This window comes from Armigeres subalbatus, chromosome 2 (genome assembly GCF_024139115.2).
Source record: "Armigeres subalbatus isolate Guangzhou_Male chromosome 2, GZ_Asu_2, whole genome shotgun sequence".
In the NCBI taxonomy this organism is placed as follows: domain Eukaryota; kingdom Metazoa; phylum Arthropoda; class Insecta; order Diptera; family Culicidae; genus Armigeres; species Armigeres subalbatus.
The window spans coordinates 224,558,179-224,578,094 of NC_085140.1; the positions used below are offsets into that span (position 1 = coordinate 224,558,179).

General features: G+C 40.7%; 1 protein-coding gene across 1 annotated transcript in view; it reads left to right on the top strand.

Moving 5' to 3' along the window:
• Nucleotides 1-16,742, top strand: part of LOC134211763 (scavenger receptor class B member 1) — a 305,460-nt gene extending 288,718 nt beyond the window's left edge. Inside the window, exons 10-12 of the mRNA XM_062688980.1 lie at nt 680-759; nt 16,359-16,563; nt 16,625-16,742. Coding sequence (XP_062544964.1) covers nt 680-759; nt 16,359-16,539 — 261 coding nt within the window. The 3' untranslated portion in view covers nt 16,540-16,563; nt 16,625-16,742. The remainder of the gene's footprint in view (nt 1-679; nt 760-16,358; nt 16,564-16,624) is intronic.
• Nucleotides 16,743-19,916: the final 3,174 nt, after the last annotated feature.

The following is a 19,916-nucleotide window of genomic DNA, read 5'->3' on the forward strand; positions in this document are numbered from 1 at the left end:
CGAACTGAGCTCTTGCGACAATCGCATTTTCTCCCATTTCCGGATGTCGCAATTGCATCCCGAGTAGTGCGCATCTATGCCATAGCCGTGCGCCATCATGCGCACCACTCGCGATGCAGTTGCGACATTTGGAAATGGGAGAAAATGCGATTGTCGCAAGAGCTCAGTTCGGTTTTCAACTGGATCTACAATATAAAGTGGTTCCTAAAGGCACCGAATTATCAGCGTTTGCATAGTAGGGATGGTCAAAGTGTGTTCTTATGTTCCAGGTGATGTCTTCTATGTGTTATTTTATCATTTCCATCATCACTATATGAGTAATTATCATTTTTGGTAATGAAATATAAGTATATCTCCAAAATCGCATTTTTCTAAATCCGTTGCTTTACTCCCACAGCTCTAGTGAGAAATTGAACACCCCTAGATATAATATTTTGCAATGTGCTGAAACTAGAAGAGATGGCTAAGAGGTTGGTGATAAAACTGAGAAAATCGGTTGAAAAACCACTGAGATATAGCCATTTGAAAATTTAGTTACAACGATTTTCTGAACGAATGAATCCTAGTGTTAAAACTGTCATACGCTGGTTGGGTGTATGCATATGTGTATCTTATCGTTATTGTTGGTGTGGTGGAATAAGAAAAGCACAATTTAATATATTTTTTACATTGCTTACAGATGTTCGCGACGCTCATTGTTCTGGAAGTTATGTTGCTAAATGTTTTATGTAAACCACTTGCAATGCCGGATTCAGCGAAGTAAGTTAAACATTTAACAATCCATAACAACGAGTATATTAAGAATTATGTGTCGTTTTTAGAACAAAGATTTGCAATTCAATGCTTTAATATGTATTAGCTGCACATTCAGGTATGGTAATAATTGGGATGTTAAAAAGGCGTGCTAACAGAAAAATATGATTTTAAATGATAACGTTAATAAATATAATCGGGATTTTCGGCTCTCAGTCAGATGAAAATGTTGATAATTTTAAATCATTGCCTACGTTTTGATCTGGAAGTTTGAATGTTCATCAGGGCTCGAAATTGATCAACCTGTCTAGTGGAGTGTTGGTTACACGACATAGGACATTATTTTTCACTAACCACCGCTGAACAAATTATGCCAAATTTGGACCTTTTAACCGAATGATGGCTGTTTATAATAAACACTGCAAAGCTATTGACTTGACAATGTCTCGGCATAATATTAAACAATATTTTCAAAAAACAAACATAAGAAATTCAACAATTTAAATTCATAATTCAAACAACTTTAACAAAAACAATTTTTTTAATGTTTTTCATTGTATTTCATAATCTACTATAGCATTACGAAAGAAAAAAAACATGTATATGTGTTTGTACTAGTCTACGTCGGTTGACGAAATAAATAAATAAATAAATTGACTGTCAAATGAAATAAGGTTTTTTTTCGTCTCCTCGCGGTCTCAATCTTCCTGCTGGCGCTTCTTTTCTCCCGAAAAATCGAGTTTTGTCTTTTCCACGCCCGTATGTATCGTGTCTCGTTTGCCCTCGTGCGGTGTTACAGTAATCTCGCCCATGCTGCATTCTTCTCCTTAACTAACTGCTCACATTCGCCGTCATAACTGTCGTTCCTCTGAACCGGGGGTTGTGATGCTTCCAATGGCCATCGAATATCTCTCCAGCCATCTTCAAGAGATGCTGCGTCTAGCTGTTCTTCTGTTGGGAGTGCCACTTCCAGCTGCTGCGCGTAGTCATGGGCTAGTCTACCGTCTTGTAGCCGCCCAATGTTTAGCCGCGGCGGACGACTCCGATGCGTGGTGTACACCGTCGAGAGTTTTGAGCGCAGACATACTGCAGCAAGGTAGTGGTCGGATTTAATATTCGCACTGCGGTAAGTGGTTCGTGATGTCGAAGAAGAACTTGCCGTCGATTAGAACGTGGTCGATTTGGTTTTCCGTTACTTGATTAGGTGATTTCCATGTGGATTTGTGGATATTCTTGCGGGGAAAGAAAGTGCTTAGGACTACCATTCCGCGGGAGACTGCAAAGTTTATGCAAGACCAACAAGACCCATCTTACAAGCTAATAATATGCTAGGCTTTATCAAGCGTTTTTGATTCAACTCTTACGATCTCTACACAATCAAAACACTATATATTTTATATTTAGGGTAATTCGCCAAATGTTGAACGGCTAATTTCTTCGCCTATTGTTGAACGCGCGTGCATTTCTTATGGGAGTTCAACAATATGCGACAAAATTAGCCGTTCAACATTTGGCGGTTTCCCCTACGGTCTATACTGGAATATTGTAGCTTTGTATGGTTGCCTTATTCAACCACACATGAAGAAAGAATACAATAGCATAGAATATTTTATTTCTCGTTTTCCGTTTCATAGTTTTGTTGAACATATGATTTTTTTTTTTCAATATTTGAAAGCAGTACAATATCCGGAGCCCTCCCTAGCCGTGCGGTAAGACGCGCAGCTTCAAAGCAAGACCAAGCTGAGGGTGGCTGGGTTCGCTTCCTGGTGCCGGTTTAGGAAATTTTCGGATTGGAAAATGTCTCGACTTCCTTGGGCATACAAGTATCATCGTGTTAGCCTCATGATATACGAATGCAGAAATGGAAACTTGGCTTAGAAACCTCGCAGTTAATAACTGTGGAAGTACTTTATGAACACTAAGCTGTGAGGCGGCTCTTTCCCAGTGTCCCAGGATGTAATGCTAAGAAGAAGAAGAAGAAGAAGAAGAAGAAGAAGAAGAAGAAGAAGAAGAAGAAGAAGAAGAAGAAGAAGAAGAAGAAGAAGAAGAAGAAGTAGAAGAAGAAGAAGAAGGCGGAAAGTGTTGTTATGTCAGAGTTTTGAACACGCATATTTTCATTTTAAAACCAACCGGTGTTTTTGCAGTTTTTTTTTTTGAAAATGTCAACAAATAATAAGCTTAATCTTGTAACAATTGTTACCTGTAAACCTTAAAAAAATCTAAAACTAAGTATATGTCAAAAATACAGCACACACTAATAACTATTGAAACCATTTGTCTTCTTGATAAAGGCAAATCTGCAAACAGACAACTGAAATTATCACTCGTGTAGTGGGGTTGACAGATGGCCGACCCACTAAACCCACCAAAGTATCGGAAGGTTACTTGAGTTACCGTCTCTACCAATACCCTGATTCCCCAGGGAACTGCCTCCCAGCATTACTTCGGGGGGATAGCGGTACTTAATGTACTCGCTCATTCATGCTTACACAGGCACTCATCCCGTATAAGCCTTACTTGGGTGCTCTCTCTAACATATTCTCTGACACACTTTTACCACCTTTTACACTCTCTCTGACGCACCATATGAGTCTTACTTGGATGCTTTCCACTAACATATAATGTGAGTCTAACTTGGGTGCTTACCCTTTACGCACCATGTGAGACTAACTTGGATGCTCACCCTGCCACCTGATTCACGCTCTAGCACACCAGTTTGAGAATTATTTGGGTACTCACTCTAGTCTAGCACACCCTGCCACTCCTGATACACGCTCTGACACACCATGTGGAACTTTATTGGGTTCTCACATCTGACATGCCATGCGAGGCTGACTTGGGTGCTCGCCTCTAACATACCGTGTAAGTCTGACTTGGGTGCTCACCTCTAACATACCACGTGAGGCTGACTTGGATGCTCACTCTAATCTCCTCTGCCATGCCTCGAGGTATCAATAGCGTTAGGTAGGGGAGGAGGTTCGGTTGTGGGCACCGTTCGGTTATGGGCACCCCTACGTATATTTTGACAGATAATAGATGCTGTCATTCTGACAACCATTATTAGTTTGCTATTGTAACATGATATTTTGTGCTCAATATCACACCGGATGGGTATCTCTACTTTGAACTAGGGACAAATCAATTTTTGTACAAAAAAAAACAACACGAAACTTTTTTTTGGCCTTTTTCAAAATGTCATAAATTGAAGTGATTTAATTCAAAAAGTAAGTTCCAATGCATATTTATACAGTAAATTTTATCTATTTTGAGGCTCAGTGACAATTGCCATTAAAATTTTAGCGTGATTTTTTTTTCCTTACTTTCCAAAAAGGCTGTGAAATTCGGTTGTGGGCACCCTTATTTTATTGACAAATCATTCAATATCATTTTAGTTGTCCCCTAACTTATTTCAAGTGGCGTTTTTATGCACTTTTTAAAATTATTTAGACCTAATTGATTATTTTGGACTCATTATTTAAATTCATATTTTTGTTCTTTTGGTATGTCTAGTTATTATATATATATATATATATATATATATATATATATATATATATATATATAACCAAAATAATAACTCATTACTATTTTACTCATTTTTTACTCATTATTTTGGTTATATATATATATATATATATATATATATATATATATATATATATATATATATATATATATATATATATATATATATATATATATATTATTTTGGAACAAATTAATAACTGATTTGCTTGCAACAAGTTGCGACGAGGAATCCTCTACCATTGTTTCCTATTGAAAATTGGTCAGATCGGATTATGGGATCAATATTTATGGCCAAAATATTATATTTTTAATAAACGAAAAAGGCACTAGTACCGCTAGGGTGATTAATTTTTTTATACTGTGGGGTATATCAATAAAACGTAAATCAATGAAAAATTGAAACCAATTTACCTAAAGTGCTAATTTAGACTATTCGTATGTGATTTTTTTTCAATATCCTCCCTAATGCACCGATGGAGGCATCATCACTGTTAGATGGATTGATCTGATTTTTTCAGTGCCTTCTGGCTATTAGAATGAATAAATTATTCATTTTTTTTAATCTGGATAGTTTCTATTCATGTTCTTTATTTTTAGCTGAGTTTTCAAGGGTGCCCACAACCGAACCACAAAACTGAAATGTCCAAAAATGACAAATTTGCAATTTTTTTTTCAAACCGATGAAATCAAACATTTTTTTTCGCTAGTAGTAAGGTTCTCCCGTCATGTGCAACGGCCAACAAGGGAATGCCAGGTGGAAGCAACACTTCGAGACTTTGTTGAATGGAGGAAATGACGGTGCATCGGTGAACAGAATAAATATTAGCGACGATGGACAAGCTGTGGAGTCACCTACACTAGATGAGGTTAAAAAAGCTGTTAAAGAGCTGAAAAACAATACGGCTGCGGGGAAGGACCAGCTCCCGGCTGAACTTCTCAAACACGGCAGTGATCAGCTTTATGAAGTTCTGCACCATATTGCGTCGAAAATATGGGAAGACGAAGAAACGCCTGCTAACTGGTTGGACGGCCTCATTTGCCCTCTATTTAAGAAAGGGCACAGACTGGAGTGCGCCAATTACCGAGGAATAACCCTCCTTAATTCGGCATACAAAATTATGTCCTGTATTCTGTTCAACAGATTGAGACCGCTTGAAGAGTCCTTCGTCGGCGAATACCAAGCAGGTTTTTGTGAGGGCCGATCAACGACGGATCAAAAGTTTACCCTGAGACAAATCCTTGATAAATTCCGGGAGTACAACTTGCAGACACATCATCTGTTTATTGATTTCAAGGCGGCGTCCGATTCAGTGAAACGGAATGAATTATTGCAAATTATGCTTGATGCAAGTGTAAGGGTTGCGGATGAAACATCGACGTCATTTGTTACCTTAGATGGATTAAAGCAGGGTGATACACTCTCGAATTCAATATAGCGCTCGAGGGAGCGATTAGGAGAGCTGGTGGGCAAAGAAGCGGTACCATTATCACAAAATCGCATATTCTCCTAGGATTTGCGGACGATATCGATATTATCGGAATTTATCGCCGTGTCGTGGAAGAGGCTTTTGTGCCTTTTAAGAGGGAGACAGCGAGGATTGAACTCACGATCAATACCAGCAAAACGAAGTACATGGTCGCTGGCAATCAACGTGGGTTCATTAGTGGTGGTGGTAACGAAATGGTGCTGGATGGTGAAAAATTTGAAGTGGTAGAAGAATGTGTGGTGTTTGGTATACACACAAATTCAAAGAATTATCTTGGAACATTAGTGACGTGCGATAATGATGTTACCTGCGAGGTGAAAAGGCGTATTGCAGCTGCAAATAATCGTAACCAGCTTAAGTCCCGTAGTCTGCAAACGAAAACAAAACTCGCGCTGTATACTACTCTGATTATTCCGGTGGCTTTATACGGCCATGAGACATGGACGTTAAAGGAGGCTGATCGGAGAGCTTTCGGAGCGTTTGAGCGTAAGGTGCTGCGGACAATAGTCGGCGGTAAACAGGAGAACGGTATCTGGCGGCGCCGCATGAATCACGAATTGTACCAGGTGTATAAAGGGCTGGATATTATTAAGCTTATACAACACGGCAGACTACGGTGGGCTGATCACATTGTTTGTATGCCGGAAGAACGTCAAGCGAAGATAATATTTAGTAGAGAACCCGGAAGAGGCCGCAGGCTTCGTGGAAGGCCGCGTACACGATGGCTTTTTGCAGTTGAAGAGCACCTGAGGGCGCTCAATGGTCAGGGCGACTGGAAGCGATTGGCCCATGATCGAGTCCAGTGGAGAAGGATACTCCATTCGGCGTAGGTTCATCGAAGAGCTGTAGCCCATCAAGTATCAAGTATCAAGTAAGTAAGGTTATTAGTCTACCTTTCCATTGGTATACAAATGTCGGCATAAGATCAACTATGGTCAAAATTATGGATCAAAGACAAAAGGGTGCCCACAACCGAACCTCTTCCCCACCAACAATGCTACCTCGGCATGTGCACGTGTAGTCACCGACAGTACAGTACACAGTACACCGACCGAACCAAATTTCCTGGGGCGGAGTCAAAGTAGTACAACATTTCGGAACGTGTATGGGGCCCCTAAAAATGTTTTCATAAATTATCATAACAAAAAAGCGTAGGGTCGGTATACCGGTAATAGTGGTATTAGTAGCAGGTCCAAATTGTTCAATTCATAACAATTGATAGGAGTATATTTCCTCTGATGTAAATATATTGACAGAAAGCTGTTCTACACCAAATTTGAAAAGGGCGTAATAGCCAAAATGTATTCCTTCTCATTCTTTGTCCGTTTATATGTAGACAAAGAATCAGTAGGAATAAATTTTGGCGGTTACGCCTTTTCAAATATTGGTCTAGTGTTCTTCTCTACTTTTCAGGAAAAATTTTGAAAATTGTTCATATCTCAAAATATTGTTTTCTTTTCAAAATCGTTTCCTCCATTAACTTGTACATGAAGAAGTAATAGTGGTACTAGCTAACTTCTGTTCTTATAATAGTGAATCCCTTTGGTTTCTTATGGGATTCACTATTATAGGAATGCTTTTCTATTATTGGTGCAAGAGAGCCAACAAATGACTTTAATATCTCAGTCCCGTTATAATATGTTTTTTATCTATTTTCACGAAAACTTTCCTTGTAAAAAATACTTGTTGGATTATGGTTTGCAATGCGCGAGAAAAAAATAGTTTCATGAACACGGGGTGATTTTTGCCAAAATTATAGAAAAAAAAATCTTTTTCGTCATATAATAGCATAACACCAACCGTATTACCCTGGGGGGCAGCAGGGACTATGTCCAAGGGCTTGGCGATCCCTCCCCAGGCCATCTGCGAGTTGTGGAGCCTGCCTAGGATGTGGTGGGCCCTGTTAAACCTCTATAAAAAGCTGCATGTATCCGCAAGTAGGCTCCGCCAAAGCGACCGTGTGCTGCTCAAAGCGCACAAGCCCAAGTCCTGGTGTTACGTGGGACGCTAAACAGCCCTGACACGACGGCCCTCCGACGAGACAGGAGGTTTGCGCAGGCCCAATAAGCCGCCTTTAAAAACAACTATTACGAACGACATAGAAGATAATACGACTCGATTCAATCTGCAACGACCTAGGCGACGAATAAAGGATCACGATTGGAAGCTTGGAATATGGAACTGCGAGTCGCTAGGCTTCGCAGGTTGCGATAGGATAATCTACGATGAATTACACCCCCGCAACTTCGATGTCGTGGCGCTGCAGGAAATCTGCTGGACAGGACAGAAAGTGTGGAAAAGCGGGCATCGAGCGGCTACCTTCTACCAAAGCTGTGGCACCACCAACGAGCTGGGAACCGGCTTCATAGTGCTGGGAAAGATGCGCCAACGCGTGTTTGGGTGGCAGCCAATCAACGCAAGGATGTGCAAGCTGAGGATAACCGCCGTTTCTTCAACTATAGCATCATCAACGTGCACTGCCCACACGAAGGGAGACCCGACGACGAGAAAGAAGCGTTCTATGCGCAGCTGGAGCAGACATACGATGGATGCCCATTGCGGGACGTCAAAATCGTCATCGGTGACATGAACGCTCAGGTAGGAAGGGAGGAAATGTATAGACCGGTCATCGGACCGGATAGTCTGCATACCGTATCGAACGACAACGGCCAACGATGCATAAACTTTGCAGCCTCCCGCGGAATGGTAGTCCGAAGTAGCAACCCTATAACCAGAGACCGGCGGAGTGAAAAACTGTCGAAATGGCAACGTATGAAAATGCATGAAATCGTGAAAATAATACTGGGAGCACTTGAACTTTTTGCTTGCTTCTTATGGGAGCAAAAAGTAAACAAGTCGAATTGGAACCGCTTTTGACGGTTCGATTGGAAACAAGATGGCGTCTTTGCCGATCTCTTATTCTAGTATTTCTAGTCCGAAGCACTTTCTTCCCCCGTAAGAATATCCACAAGGCCACATGGAAATCACCTAATCAAGTAACGGAAAACCAAATCGACCACGTTCTTATCGACGGAAAATTTTTCTCCGACATCACGAACGTACGCACTTACCGCAGTGCGAATATTGAATCCGACCACTACCTCGTCGCAGTATGTCTGCGCTCAAAACTCTCGACGGTGATCAACACGCGTCGGAGTCGTACGCCGCGGCTTAACATTGGGCGGCTACAAGACGGTAGACTAGCACAAGACTACGCGCAGCAGCTGGAAGTGGCACTCCCAACGGAAGAGCAGCTAGGCGCAGCATCTCTTGAAGATGGCTGGAGAGATATTCGATCCGCCATTGGAAGCACCGCAACCGCTGCACTAGGCACGGTGGCTCCGGATCAGAGAAACGACTGGTATGACGGCGAATGTGAGCAGTTAGTTGAGGAGAAGAATGCAGCACGGGCGAGATTGTTGCAACACCGCACGAGGGCGAACGAGGCACGATACAAACGGGCGCGGAACAGACAAAACTCGATTTTCCGGAGAAAAAAGCGCCAGCAGGAAGATCGAGACCGCGAAGAGACGGAGGAACTGTACCGCACTAATAACGCACGAAAGTTCTATGAGAAGTTGAACCGTTCACGTAAGGGCCACGTGCCACAAGATCGAGACCGCGAAGAGACGGAGGAACTGTACCGCACTAATAACGCACGAAAGTTCTCTGAGAAGTTGAACCGTTCACGTAAGGGCCACGTGCCACAGCCCGATATGTGTAAGGACATAAACGGGAACCTTCTTACGAACGAGCGTGAGGTGATCCAAAGGTGGCGGCAGCACTACGAAGAGCACCTGAATGGCGATATGGCAGACAACGGTGGCGGTATGGTAATGAACCTAGGAGCACGCGCGCAGGACATGCGACTTCCGGCTCCGAATCTCCAGGAAATCCAGGAGGAGATCAGCCGGCTTAAAACAACAAAGCCCCCGGGTTTTGACCAACTACCAGAAGAGCTATTTAAACATGGTGTTGAGGTACTAGGCAGAACGCTGCTTTTGGCAATAACCAAGGTTTGGTAGGATGAGGTTCTGCCGCATGAGTGGATGGAAGGTGTCTCATCTACAAAAAGGGCGATAAGCTGGATTGTAGCAACTACCGCGCAATCACATTGCTGAACGCCGCCTACAAGGTACTCTCCCAAATTTTATGCCGTCGACTAACACCAATTGCAAGAGAGTTCGTGGGGCAGTACCAGGCGGGATTTATGGGTGAACGCTCTACCACAGACCAGGTGTTCGCCATACGTCAGGTATTGCAGAAATGCCGCGAATACAACGTGCCCACACATCATCTATTTATCGACTTCAAAGTCGCATATGATACAATCGATCGGGACCAGCTATGGCAGCTAATGCACGAAAACGGATTTCCGGATAAACTGATACGGTTGATCAAGGCGACGATGGATCGGGTGATGTGCGTAGTTCGAGTTTCAGAGGCATTCTCGAGTCCCTTCGAAACCCGTAGAGGGTTAAGGCAAGGTGATGGTCTTTCGTGTCTGCTATTAAACATCGCTTTGGAGGGAGTAATACGAAGGGCAGGGATTGACACGAGTGGTACGATTTTCACGAAGTCCGTCCAGTTATTTGGTTTCGCCGACGACATTGATATCATGGCACGTAACTTTGAGAGGATGGAGGAAGCCTACATCAGACTGAAAAGCGTAGCTAAACGGATTGGACTAGTCATCAACACGTCGAAGACGAAGTACATGATAGGAAGAGGCTCAAGAGAGGTCAATGTGAGCCACCCATCACGAGTTTCTATCGGTGGTGACGAAATCGAGGTGGTTGAAGAATTCGTGTACTTGGGCTCACTGGTGACCGCCGATAACGATACCAGCAGAGAAATTCGGAGACGCATAGTGGCTGGAAATCGTACGTACTTTGGACTCCGCAAGACGCTTCGATCGAATAGAGTTCGCCGCCGTACCAAACTGACTATCTACAAAACGCTTATAAGACCGGTAGTTCTCTACGGACACGAGACCTGGGCGATGCTCGTGGAGGACCAACGCGCACTGGGAGTTTTCGAAAGGAAAGTGTTGCGTACCATCTATGGTGGGTTGCAGATGGCGGACGGTACGTGGAGGAGGTGAATGAACCACGAGTTGCATCAGCTGTTGGGAGAACCATCCATCGTTCACACCGCGAAAATCGGAAGACTGCGGTGGGCCGGGCACGTAGCCAGAATGTCGAACAGTAATCCAGTGAAAATGGTTCTCGACAACGATCCGACGGGAACAAGAAGGCGAGGTGCACAGCGGGCAAGGTGGATCGATCAGGTGGAGGACGACTTGCGGACCCTCCGCAGACTGCGTGGTTGGCGAAGTGCAGCCATGAACCGAGCTGAATGGAGAAGTCTTTTATGTGCAGCACAGGCTACTTCGGCCTTAGTCTGATGATAAATAAAAACAGTATTACCCTGCAAGATACTCATTACGATCCACAGAAAAAATAACAAATATTGAACGATCGAAAAAGCGATTTGAATGTGGGGAATATAGCCAATATATGACACACAAAAAAAAGATGTTTTAAAAAATCGCTCTGTCGGAACCTCTTAGCTATTTTAGGTTGTTCTACAGAAATGCTAGAATATCTTTCGGATGCTTGATTCGCCAACATGTGCTTTACTGTTGGGTATCCACAGTCAAGCGAACCAACATTGTTCATTATCGAGAACTTCACACTCTATGCCCCCAACAACGAGCTGGGCGGATGTGTATAGAGTGTGAATCAATCACACTCTGCTGCGCCAAAGGCTTGTTTAGCTGAAGCATTTGATGAGTAAAACAGTCACTCTCTTCTGAAAGGATACTGTCTATACTGCCGTAATCTTAGAAAGTGTCGTAAGCGCCAAATTACAACATGCATATTTTCCATTTTTCTGTTAATGAGCTTGATGAGTACTAACTCGTTAACACCATTTTTGTAAAATAACGTATACGTCACTTTTGCAGATTACGGCAGTACAGGGCTAGAGTGGAAAGCACCGGTTGCTATATGAATTCCTTGGTGGTATAGGGGCTCCATTTTGAGTATGTTGTTTTTGTTGGCACGCGTTGTTATGATGGCTCCGTATAATAGTTTTGGCAAGATGACCAGGCCCTCCTTAGCCGTGCGGTAAGACGCGCGGTTACAAAGCAAGGCCATGCTGAGGGTGGCTGGGTTCGATTCCCGGTGCCGGTCTAGGCAATTTTCGGATTGGAAATTGTCTCGACTTCCTTGGGCATAAAACTATCATCGTGCTAGCCTCATGATATACGAATGCAAAAATGGTAACTTGGCTTAGAAACCTCGTAGTTAATAACTGTGGAAGTGCTTAATGAACACTAAGCTGCGAGGCGGCTCTGTCCCAGTGTGGGGATGTAATGCCAATAATAATAATAAGAAGAAGATGACCAGGCCATTTCTAAAATGTGTAGGAGAATTTTATTGGCGGCCCGACGCTCGATTTGCTGAGACATCTCGTTATATTAATACGTTTTTTAACTTCGTCCCGTGTCGTTTTGAGGTGGTAATTATAGATGAAGTTTTTGTCAATTCATATGCCTAGTAGCTTCTGATGAATAGTGATTGGAATTTCTTCGTTATTCAATGTTTGGCTGATTTTGAGGCTGAAATTTCAAAACCAGTGCTGATTTTACTGATTTGGATATAACTGCTATGGTTATGTCTTCTGCATTCATTATAATCAATGTATCTTTTGGAAGAAAATCTTTGATGCTGTCAACGGCAAGTGGAAAAACAGTAACTGCAAGCACTGGTCCTTGTGGAACACCGTTCATTTGAGTTTTGACGTCTGATAATTGATCTTTGTACCTCACTTGGAATTCTCTACGTTACCAAAACCCCAGAAACCCCTATCTGTTAGATGCTCACGTTTTCCATTACTAGACGATAAATGTGTAGCATGCCGTCGTTTGAACTTGTTTTGCTAGGATAGAATTTGCTATGTTAGGTCAGTGCTCTTGAGCAGTGTGCTGTGTTCAGAACGTTTTGAACACGAACGCGTCTTATCGTGTTCAGAATGCATCTGTGTTGCATTACTCATGCGGAAGAACATTCTCCTTTTCACCAATATAGGAAAAATATTATGCAACTCTCTAACTTACATTTTTCTTTGAGACTGCGTAGTAGGCAAGGCTGTTAACGATCATTTAGTAATCTGGGTTCGATCATTTGATAGTTTTTCAATAACTCATTCCAGAGGCAGAATTTCAAAATGTGTCGTATGGTAGACTTCTTGCACGAAGGTTTTTCTACAAGTCTGCCTAACAGTTCGTTGTTTGGATTTCACTAATAACGGAGCTTAAGCGCTAGCTGCAGTTACTCATACTAAATGATAGCAAAATTTCAATCATTTAGTTGAAGCCGCTGTAACAAGCGCTATAACTCCGTTATAAGTGGAATTCAAACAATGAATTATTAGACCGAGTTACAGAAAAATCTTCGCACAAGAAGTCCGCAATACAACACATTATGAAGTTCAGCCACTGGAATGAGTTATTGACAAACTACTAGATGATCGAACCCCGATTTCTAAATGATCGATAACATCCTTGGTAGTAGGTGATTTCCATGGCACAGTGTTATTACAAGACACATGAGATACAACAATATTACATTGAATATTAAAAAAATTGAGCAATAAAACCTGTCACTGTAGCCAAATGTACATCCAACATCTTTGTCGGGAAATCACCTATTACGCATCACTGCACTCGGCGGAAAGTACGCCTTGCTCGGGTCACTGTTGAACTCTGACTAAGAGTAAAATCAGCAGTGATTCAAATCGTTCGGGGCTGTCAGTTTAAATATGAATCTGAAACATTAATTTTCCCAGCAGCTGTTCTAGATTCAGTTATTATACCAGTCAACTGTCAAAAAAATAAAACTGGTATAACGCTCCGTTCTATTTTCATGCAGATTTGAACCACGATTGAATCACGAGATTCAAATATTTTTCAATTACTTTGGTGTGTTACTTACTTACTACGAATCAATCCTCTTTGCAATTACGCCGCCTTTCTTGGCAGTAACATAATGATTTCAATTAATTGAAAATTTGAAAAACATGAATAGAACACTGCTGGGGAAACCAGCGAGTTTGTTCTATTTTGCTCCATATTCAAACTAGAATAGTGGTCGAAAATTTAGAATGAAACTGAATCACTACTAATTTTTACTCTAAGGTAGACCGTGGCTCGTGGCTTGTCTGCTCGTCATCATTAGAGCAATGCAGTATATAATATAAAGTGGTATACAACAGGGCTGTCTTGCCCCACACAAACACAAACCATCAAAAAATATATGGGGGTTTGCTCGACTTCTCTATACAAATGCTCAAACATGTTCGGCGAAAGGTCAAACCAAAATCGAACCGCTTTGATTTTTCTTACCGAGCCGCCAATTGTCAAATTTTATTAATGGTTGTTGGAACAACTCCACACACCGATACATTTTCTTGAGGCGGAGTTAATGTTGATCCAACGTGTTTGAGCGTGAGTGGCGTCACTGTCAGAATTGGAACAAAATTCATCTGTCATTCCCATACAAAATCCAAACGAGCAGGAGACCTGTCAAATGCGGCACATGTCGCCCCTCTTAATTACATACACTCTGGTTGCGGTATTGCCTGTATTTCTTATGGAGAGCGATACCACAACCAGGCTTGTACAATGTCATCTGCATGTCATTTGATTAATTTGTTCGAAACTTCAGAAACTTCACTACTTCAAAATTTTAGATGTACTCATAACGCTTGAGTAAGGCTATATTTTTGTCCATGGGTACATTACTCTAAATATAACATCTGCGGCTGGAAAGTGGAAACTCTCCAAAATGTTACGTGTCATTCGACATTATGTCATTTGATTGACATTTTGCCTGCCACACGACCCAGATTACATATTTACAGCAATGTCTTGTTAGAAAAAGTTGTAGGCACATTTAAGCGCTTTAAGTTCGCAATACCTTAGGAATTGATAGCTAACTTCTGCAAAAAGTTATGTGAAAACGAACAATTGAATGCTAATGACATTTTACAACACTGACCACAACAATAGGACCTTATCACTACCGCAATAATAGGCTCAAAGGAAGCAATTTTTTTAATGACAAATGCTGATTTTACATCATTTTGAACCGAATTTTGTCAAACAAAAGGTGTTACAGTGGTTAATTCGAAGAGTTTTTGCGGATCCCAGTTGGTCGGGGTTTAGCCAAAACTCCAACGAAAAATTACCGATTTTTCTGCTCAAACTTTCGTCTTTTATTTCGAGATAATATATTTTTATTTTTTTATTCCTTCCTTTATTTGTTAGGCACTCTGTGTTACTTAACCGCTACTGTGCCGAGATCTACTGTGGTATTCTGCTGTACAGAATCCACACAGAATCTATTTTTAGATTTCCATTACACGGTAAAAAATCAACACGCTCAATTTAACTGTTCCATCTATTGAATGATCAACTTTCCAATCACTATTATTGAAAATGATATTCCTTTGATTTTGAAGTGGTGTCACATCTTTCACAAGTGTGTTGAATGCAGACAATTCCATAACATCAACACTGTTGATCAAAGTGCTACTCACTCTATGTTGAAATGATTAGCACTTCGATCAGCACCAATAATGTCTCCACTAGAATTGAAAGTGCTATGCTATTGAATTCACAGGTTCGAGGCTATTGATTTAAGAGTGGAGCGATATTGGTGTTGTTCTAAAAATAGATGACAGTTCTTTCATCTGTTCTGCTTAATTCAAGAGGTATTTCGAAGTGTGAGATGGAGTCATGGTAAGACGAAGGACTTTCAAGCAAAGGTGTGTTATTCAAATCTGAGCCTAGGTAATTCTATTTTTTATTTTATTGTTTTATATTCAAAATATTGTGCACGTTAAATGGAAGTGGTGGTCTTTGAATGCGACGAGCTCAGCTACTGATATTGATTTGATTCCAAAGTAGTGCATATTCAAATGCAGAACAGTTCGCATGGACGTGTATATTTTTTACCGTGTACCATTATCGTTGTCGTTGCCAGTCCATCTCATCGTGAGTCCATTGTATCCGTTTGTCCATGTCGTTCATCCAATGATCGTTGGCATTGTTCGGTTGTCATTTATCCAGGTACGGTGGAGGAATGCCTCCGAGAAGAACAAGTTGTCAGTCGTCATCAGGCAGCCGTGACGATAAGGCGCGTCTCCCAATACGCTACCGTATGGGCTGCGCATCCGACGACTAACGAGGGTTTGGTGGAGGGGCTGGGAATCGAACCCATGACCATTCGCTTGTAAGGCGAACGTGTAGCCAACTACGCTACGGGACCCCCCCGAGATAATATATATACACCTAGTTTTACGTGGGTGGGTTTTAGTCGATTAAGACCTTTAGCGTTAATGAAACTATGAGTTAACACCATGAAAAAAATCAAAGAAAATTCAAGTGGTATTTAAAAAGCTGAGAAAGATCAGGTTAACCGGGAAATTAGAGAATACCAACGTTGTAAAAAAAATATTGGATATATATCTATCAGCCAATGTAGATCACTTGTAACTCTAATGATTTTATTTTACTTCTAGGATTCGGATTCATGTTCCTGTTAAGCACCATACTCATTTGCACACAAAAACTGTGGTGAAAACCGTCCATGTCGGAATCCCTGTTAAGCCTGTTAAACATCATGAGGATGAAGATGATCATGGGTGGGAGTATTCCAAGAAAAAAAAATCACCGAATTATCTAAAGTTACTAAACAATTAAAAGACTTGTGCACCACACAATAATGTAAGTTTATATTACTCGAATGTTTGTCTTGGTTTTATTTGAAACATTTTTTTATTTGCAGAGTACACAAAGTAGCGAAGAAAGCAACAGTATTGATTGGAATATTACCGAACACAATAATAGGAATATAAAGAACAATTTAGCTTTAACTTAGTTATAAACTATGCTAAAACATTTTATTTGAATGTGTGTGTGTTAATTCACACATATCCGAAAGACTTTATCCAGCTTAGATCGGTAGAACTTAGCGATCATTCATTCATTTATTTAGTCTACATCTAAACAGATAACACTGAATAAACAATTTGACGCCACAATACACGGTTCGAGGCCGCATCTCTCCATCCTCGGATACGCCCCACGCTCGCCAAGTCGTTTTGCACCTGGTCTGCCCATCCTGCTCGCTGCGCTCCACGCCGTCTCGTACCTGCCGGATCGGAAGCGAACACCATCTTTACAGGGTTTACAGGTCCGGCATTCTTGCAACATGTCCTGCCCATCGTACCCTTCCGGCTTTAGCTACCATCTGGATACTTGGTTCGCCGTAGAGCTGGGCGAGCTCATGGTTCATTCTTCGCCGCCACACACCATCTTCTTGCACACCGCCAAAGATGGTCCTAAGCACCCGTCTCTCGAATACTCCGAGTGCTTGCAAGTCCTCCTCGAGCATTGTCCATGTTTCATGTCCGTAGAGAACAACCGGTACTATTAACGTCTTGTACATGACACATTTGGTGCGGTGGAGAATTTTTTTGACCGTAGTTTATTCTGGAGCCCGTAGTAGGCCCGACTTCCACAGATGATGCGTCTTCGTATTTCACGACTGACATTGTTATCAGCCGTTAGCAAGGATCCGAGGTAGACGAATTCCTCGACCACCTCGAAGGTATCCCCGTCTATCGTAACACTGCTTCCCAGGCAAGCCCTGTCGCGCTCGGTTCCGCTTACAAGCATGTACTTTGTCTTTGACGCATTCACCACCAGTCCAACTTTTGTTGCTTAGCGATCAGCGTAAGCAATTATGTTATGAATACTCCTTACAAAAGTTAAAAATGCAAGGCATTAATACCTCCCATCATGCACGGCTTGTTTTGACAAATAGGGGCTGCTTAGAGCATCTTAAAACCAAAATTAAGAATCATTCATTTATTTACTCGTTACAATATGTAATAAACAAATATTTGCTTTAAACTTTTGTACCCTTAACAAATACTTCACCGTGCACCTGATTCTTACTGCCGAACAACTGTTTCAGATCTTTTTCAAAGGTAGGCAACGGAACATTAGTTTAATGCAAAAAGGAAGTCGATTCAAAGAGACAATGTCGCTTACGAAGAAAAATTGGCTGTAGGATGCTGACCGATGTTAAGAAACAAGTAACCCCTAATTGTTTCTACCCGAATAAAAACTACAATAGAATTACATTAAAATATCATAAAATTACAATACATTTTATTTATGAACGATCAATTCTATAGTTCTTCTATTGTACCAAATAAAATTGCCTTATTGTTGTTGCAATAAACGTACAATAAAATCTATTGACAGAAAAATGTTGACAATATAATTACAATACATTTTATTGCAATGGAAAAAAAAATATTCGAGAGAAAACGATTTTTCTATTGTAACGGTAACTAACAACCCCTATTTTCTATTATAAAACTGCCATTTACAATAGAATTTATGGTGAAAAACAATATTCCTTGTTATTTTATTGTGAGCAACAATAGAGCATCCTTTCGCATAGGGTATCCTTTCGCATAGGATTTAGATTCAAGTTCAGATAACCTGGCTTTTTCGACTTCAAAATTCTAAATATTGTGACACATGACCTGAATTTCAAAAAAAAAAATAAAAACGAGGGTATCCATTCATGGTTTAAAACAAAATGAAGGCATTTGACGTGTCGTCAAAAGTGTAGGTAGGTAGATTTATACTAGTCAACAGTGCTTCATTCCTTCAAACATTTTCAGTGTACACTGAATTCTGTTTTCACACGATTCCCATTTTCTCAATTTTGCACTCATCCTAAATACTTAACGCATATTAATTATCATGTAATTTTTCTTTGAGTTTTCCAGGATTTTTTGAAACGTGTTGCAAAGATTTTGGGGGTAAATTGAAGACACACGATCAAAAATACGATCGAAAAAATCGTGTAAAACAGAATCCTATGTACTTAAAATATGTTCCTTCGCTGCATTCAGTTATGTATTTTTTTGTAACACGTATAGTTTTTAAGAAAGACGAGTTTTAATTTTAAAAAATACGTATGTATTTGCATTGAAATTTGGTTTTTCTGTTCTGTTAAAATGATTTTTTGCTTCTAACTTTGAGAATGAGGTTTGAATTACATAAAATGAGTCTTGCATGATTCAAATATATTGTTGAATTGTGTTTGATGCGTCCATTTGGTGTGAAAAACTGAATTGAATTCACTAAAGTACATATTTTTATTTGAATTTGGTTTATCTTCTCTGCAAATTTGAATTGCGGATTGCAACATTTGAATATTATAGAACAGACCTTGTAAAATGCACATGAGTTGTTGAAATTTATTTGGCACGTACATTTGTGGTGAAAAGCGGAAAAGAATTCACAAAAGTACGTATTTTTAAAGAACATTAATTCCACTGCTCTGCAAATCTGAATTTCGCCACTGAATTTTTCACTTTTTCGTCCTTTGCGAGGATAAACAATCAATCGCTCAAAGTGAGCGATTGTGTATTTTAGGTCGAGCGCCCGTACATATTTTTTCAACGCGAGGAAAGTAGAAAAATAACGAACATGAAATTGAAAAAAAAATCGGGCCTGTTTAACCACATTGATAATTCGGGACCGCTCCGCGATTTGGGCGCAACTTACTTTGTAAACAAACATTGTTTTATGAATTCCGTTGAATGCGGGCGTTTTTCTCCAAAACTAAATCCCTTATCTGATAGAGGAAAGATTATTCTGTTGAATACATACCGTGATTCTGTCAGGTAATGCTTGCTTTAGCAGGAGTTCGCCCTCCAATGTTTGTTCACAAAAGAAGTCACGCCCAAATCACAAATCGGCCCCGAACTATCGGAAAGCCATTGTCAATCAGCAACCATTATAGAACCTTAACTAGAGGTTCAATAAAATGTATAGCCAGACATATTTTGACAACTTACGTTGTTTGTTCATTTAGCATGTCGTTTATATGTTTGTGTGTGTGTGGGTTTACAAAAAACAAAACAAATTATAGTTAAGGTTATAGTTATTATATTTTTGCCTTTCTCGTATACAAAGTATACGTAAAGGCTATATGTCGGTTCAAAAACAAACTTTTTATAGGAGGCTCGGAGACCCATAGTGTTATATAC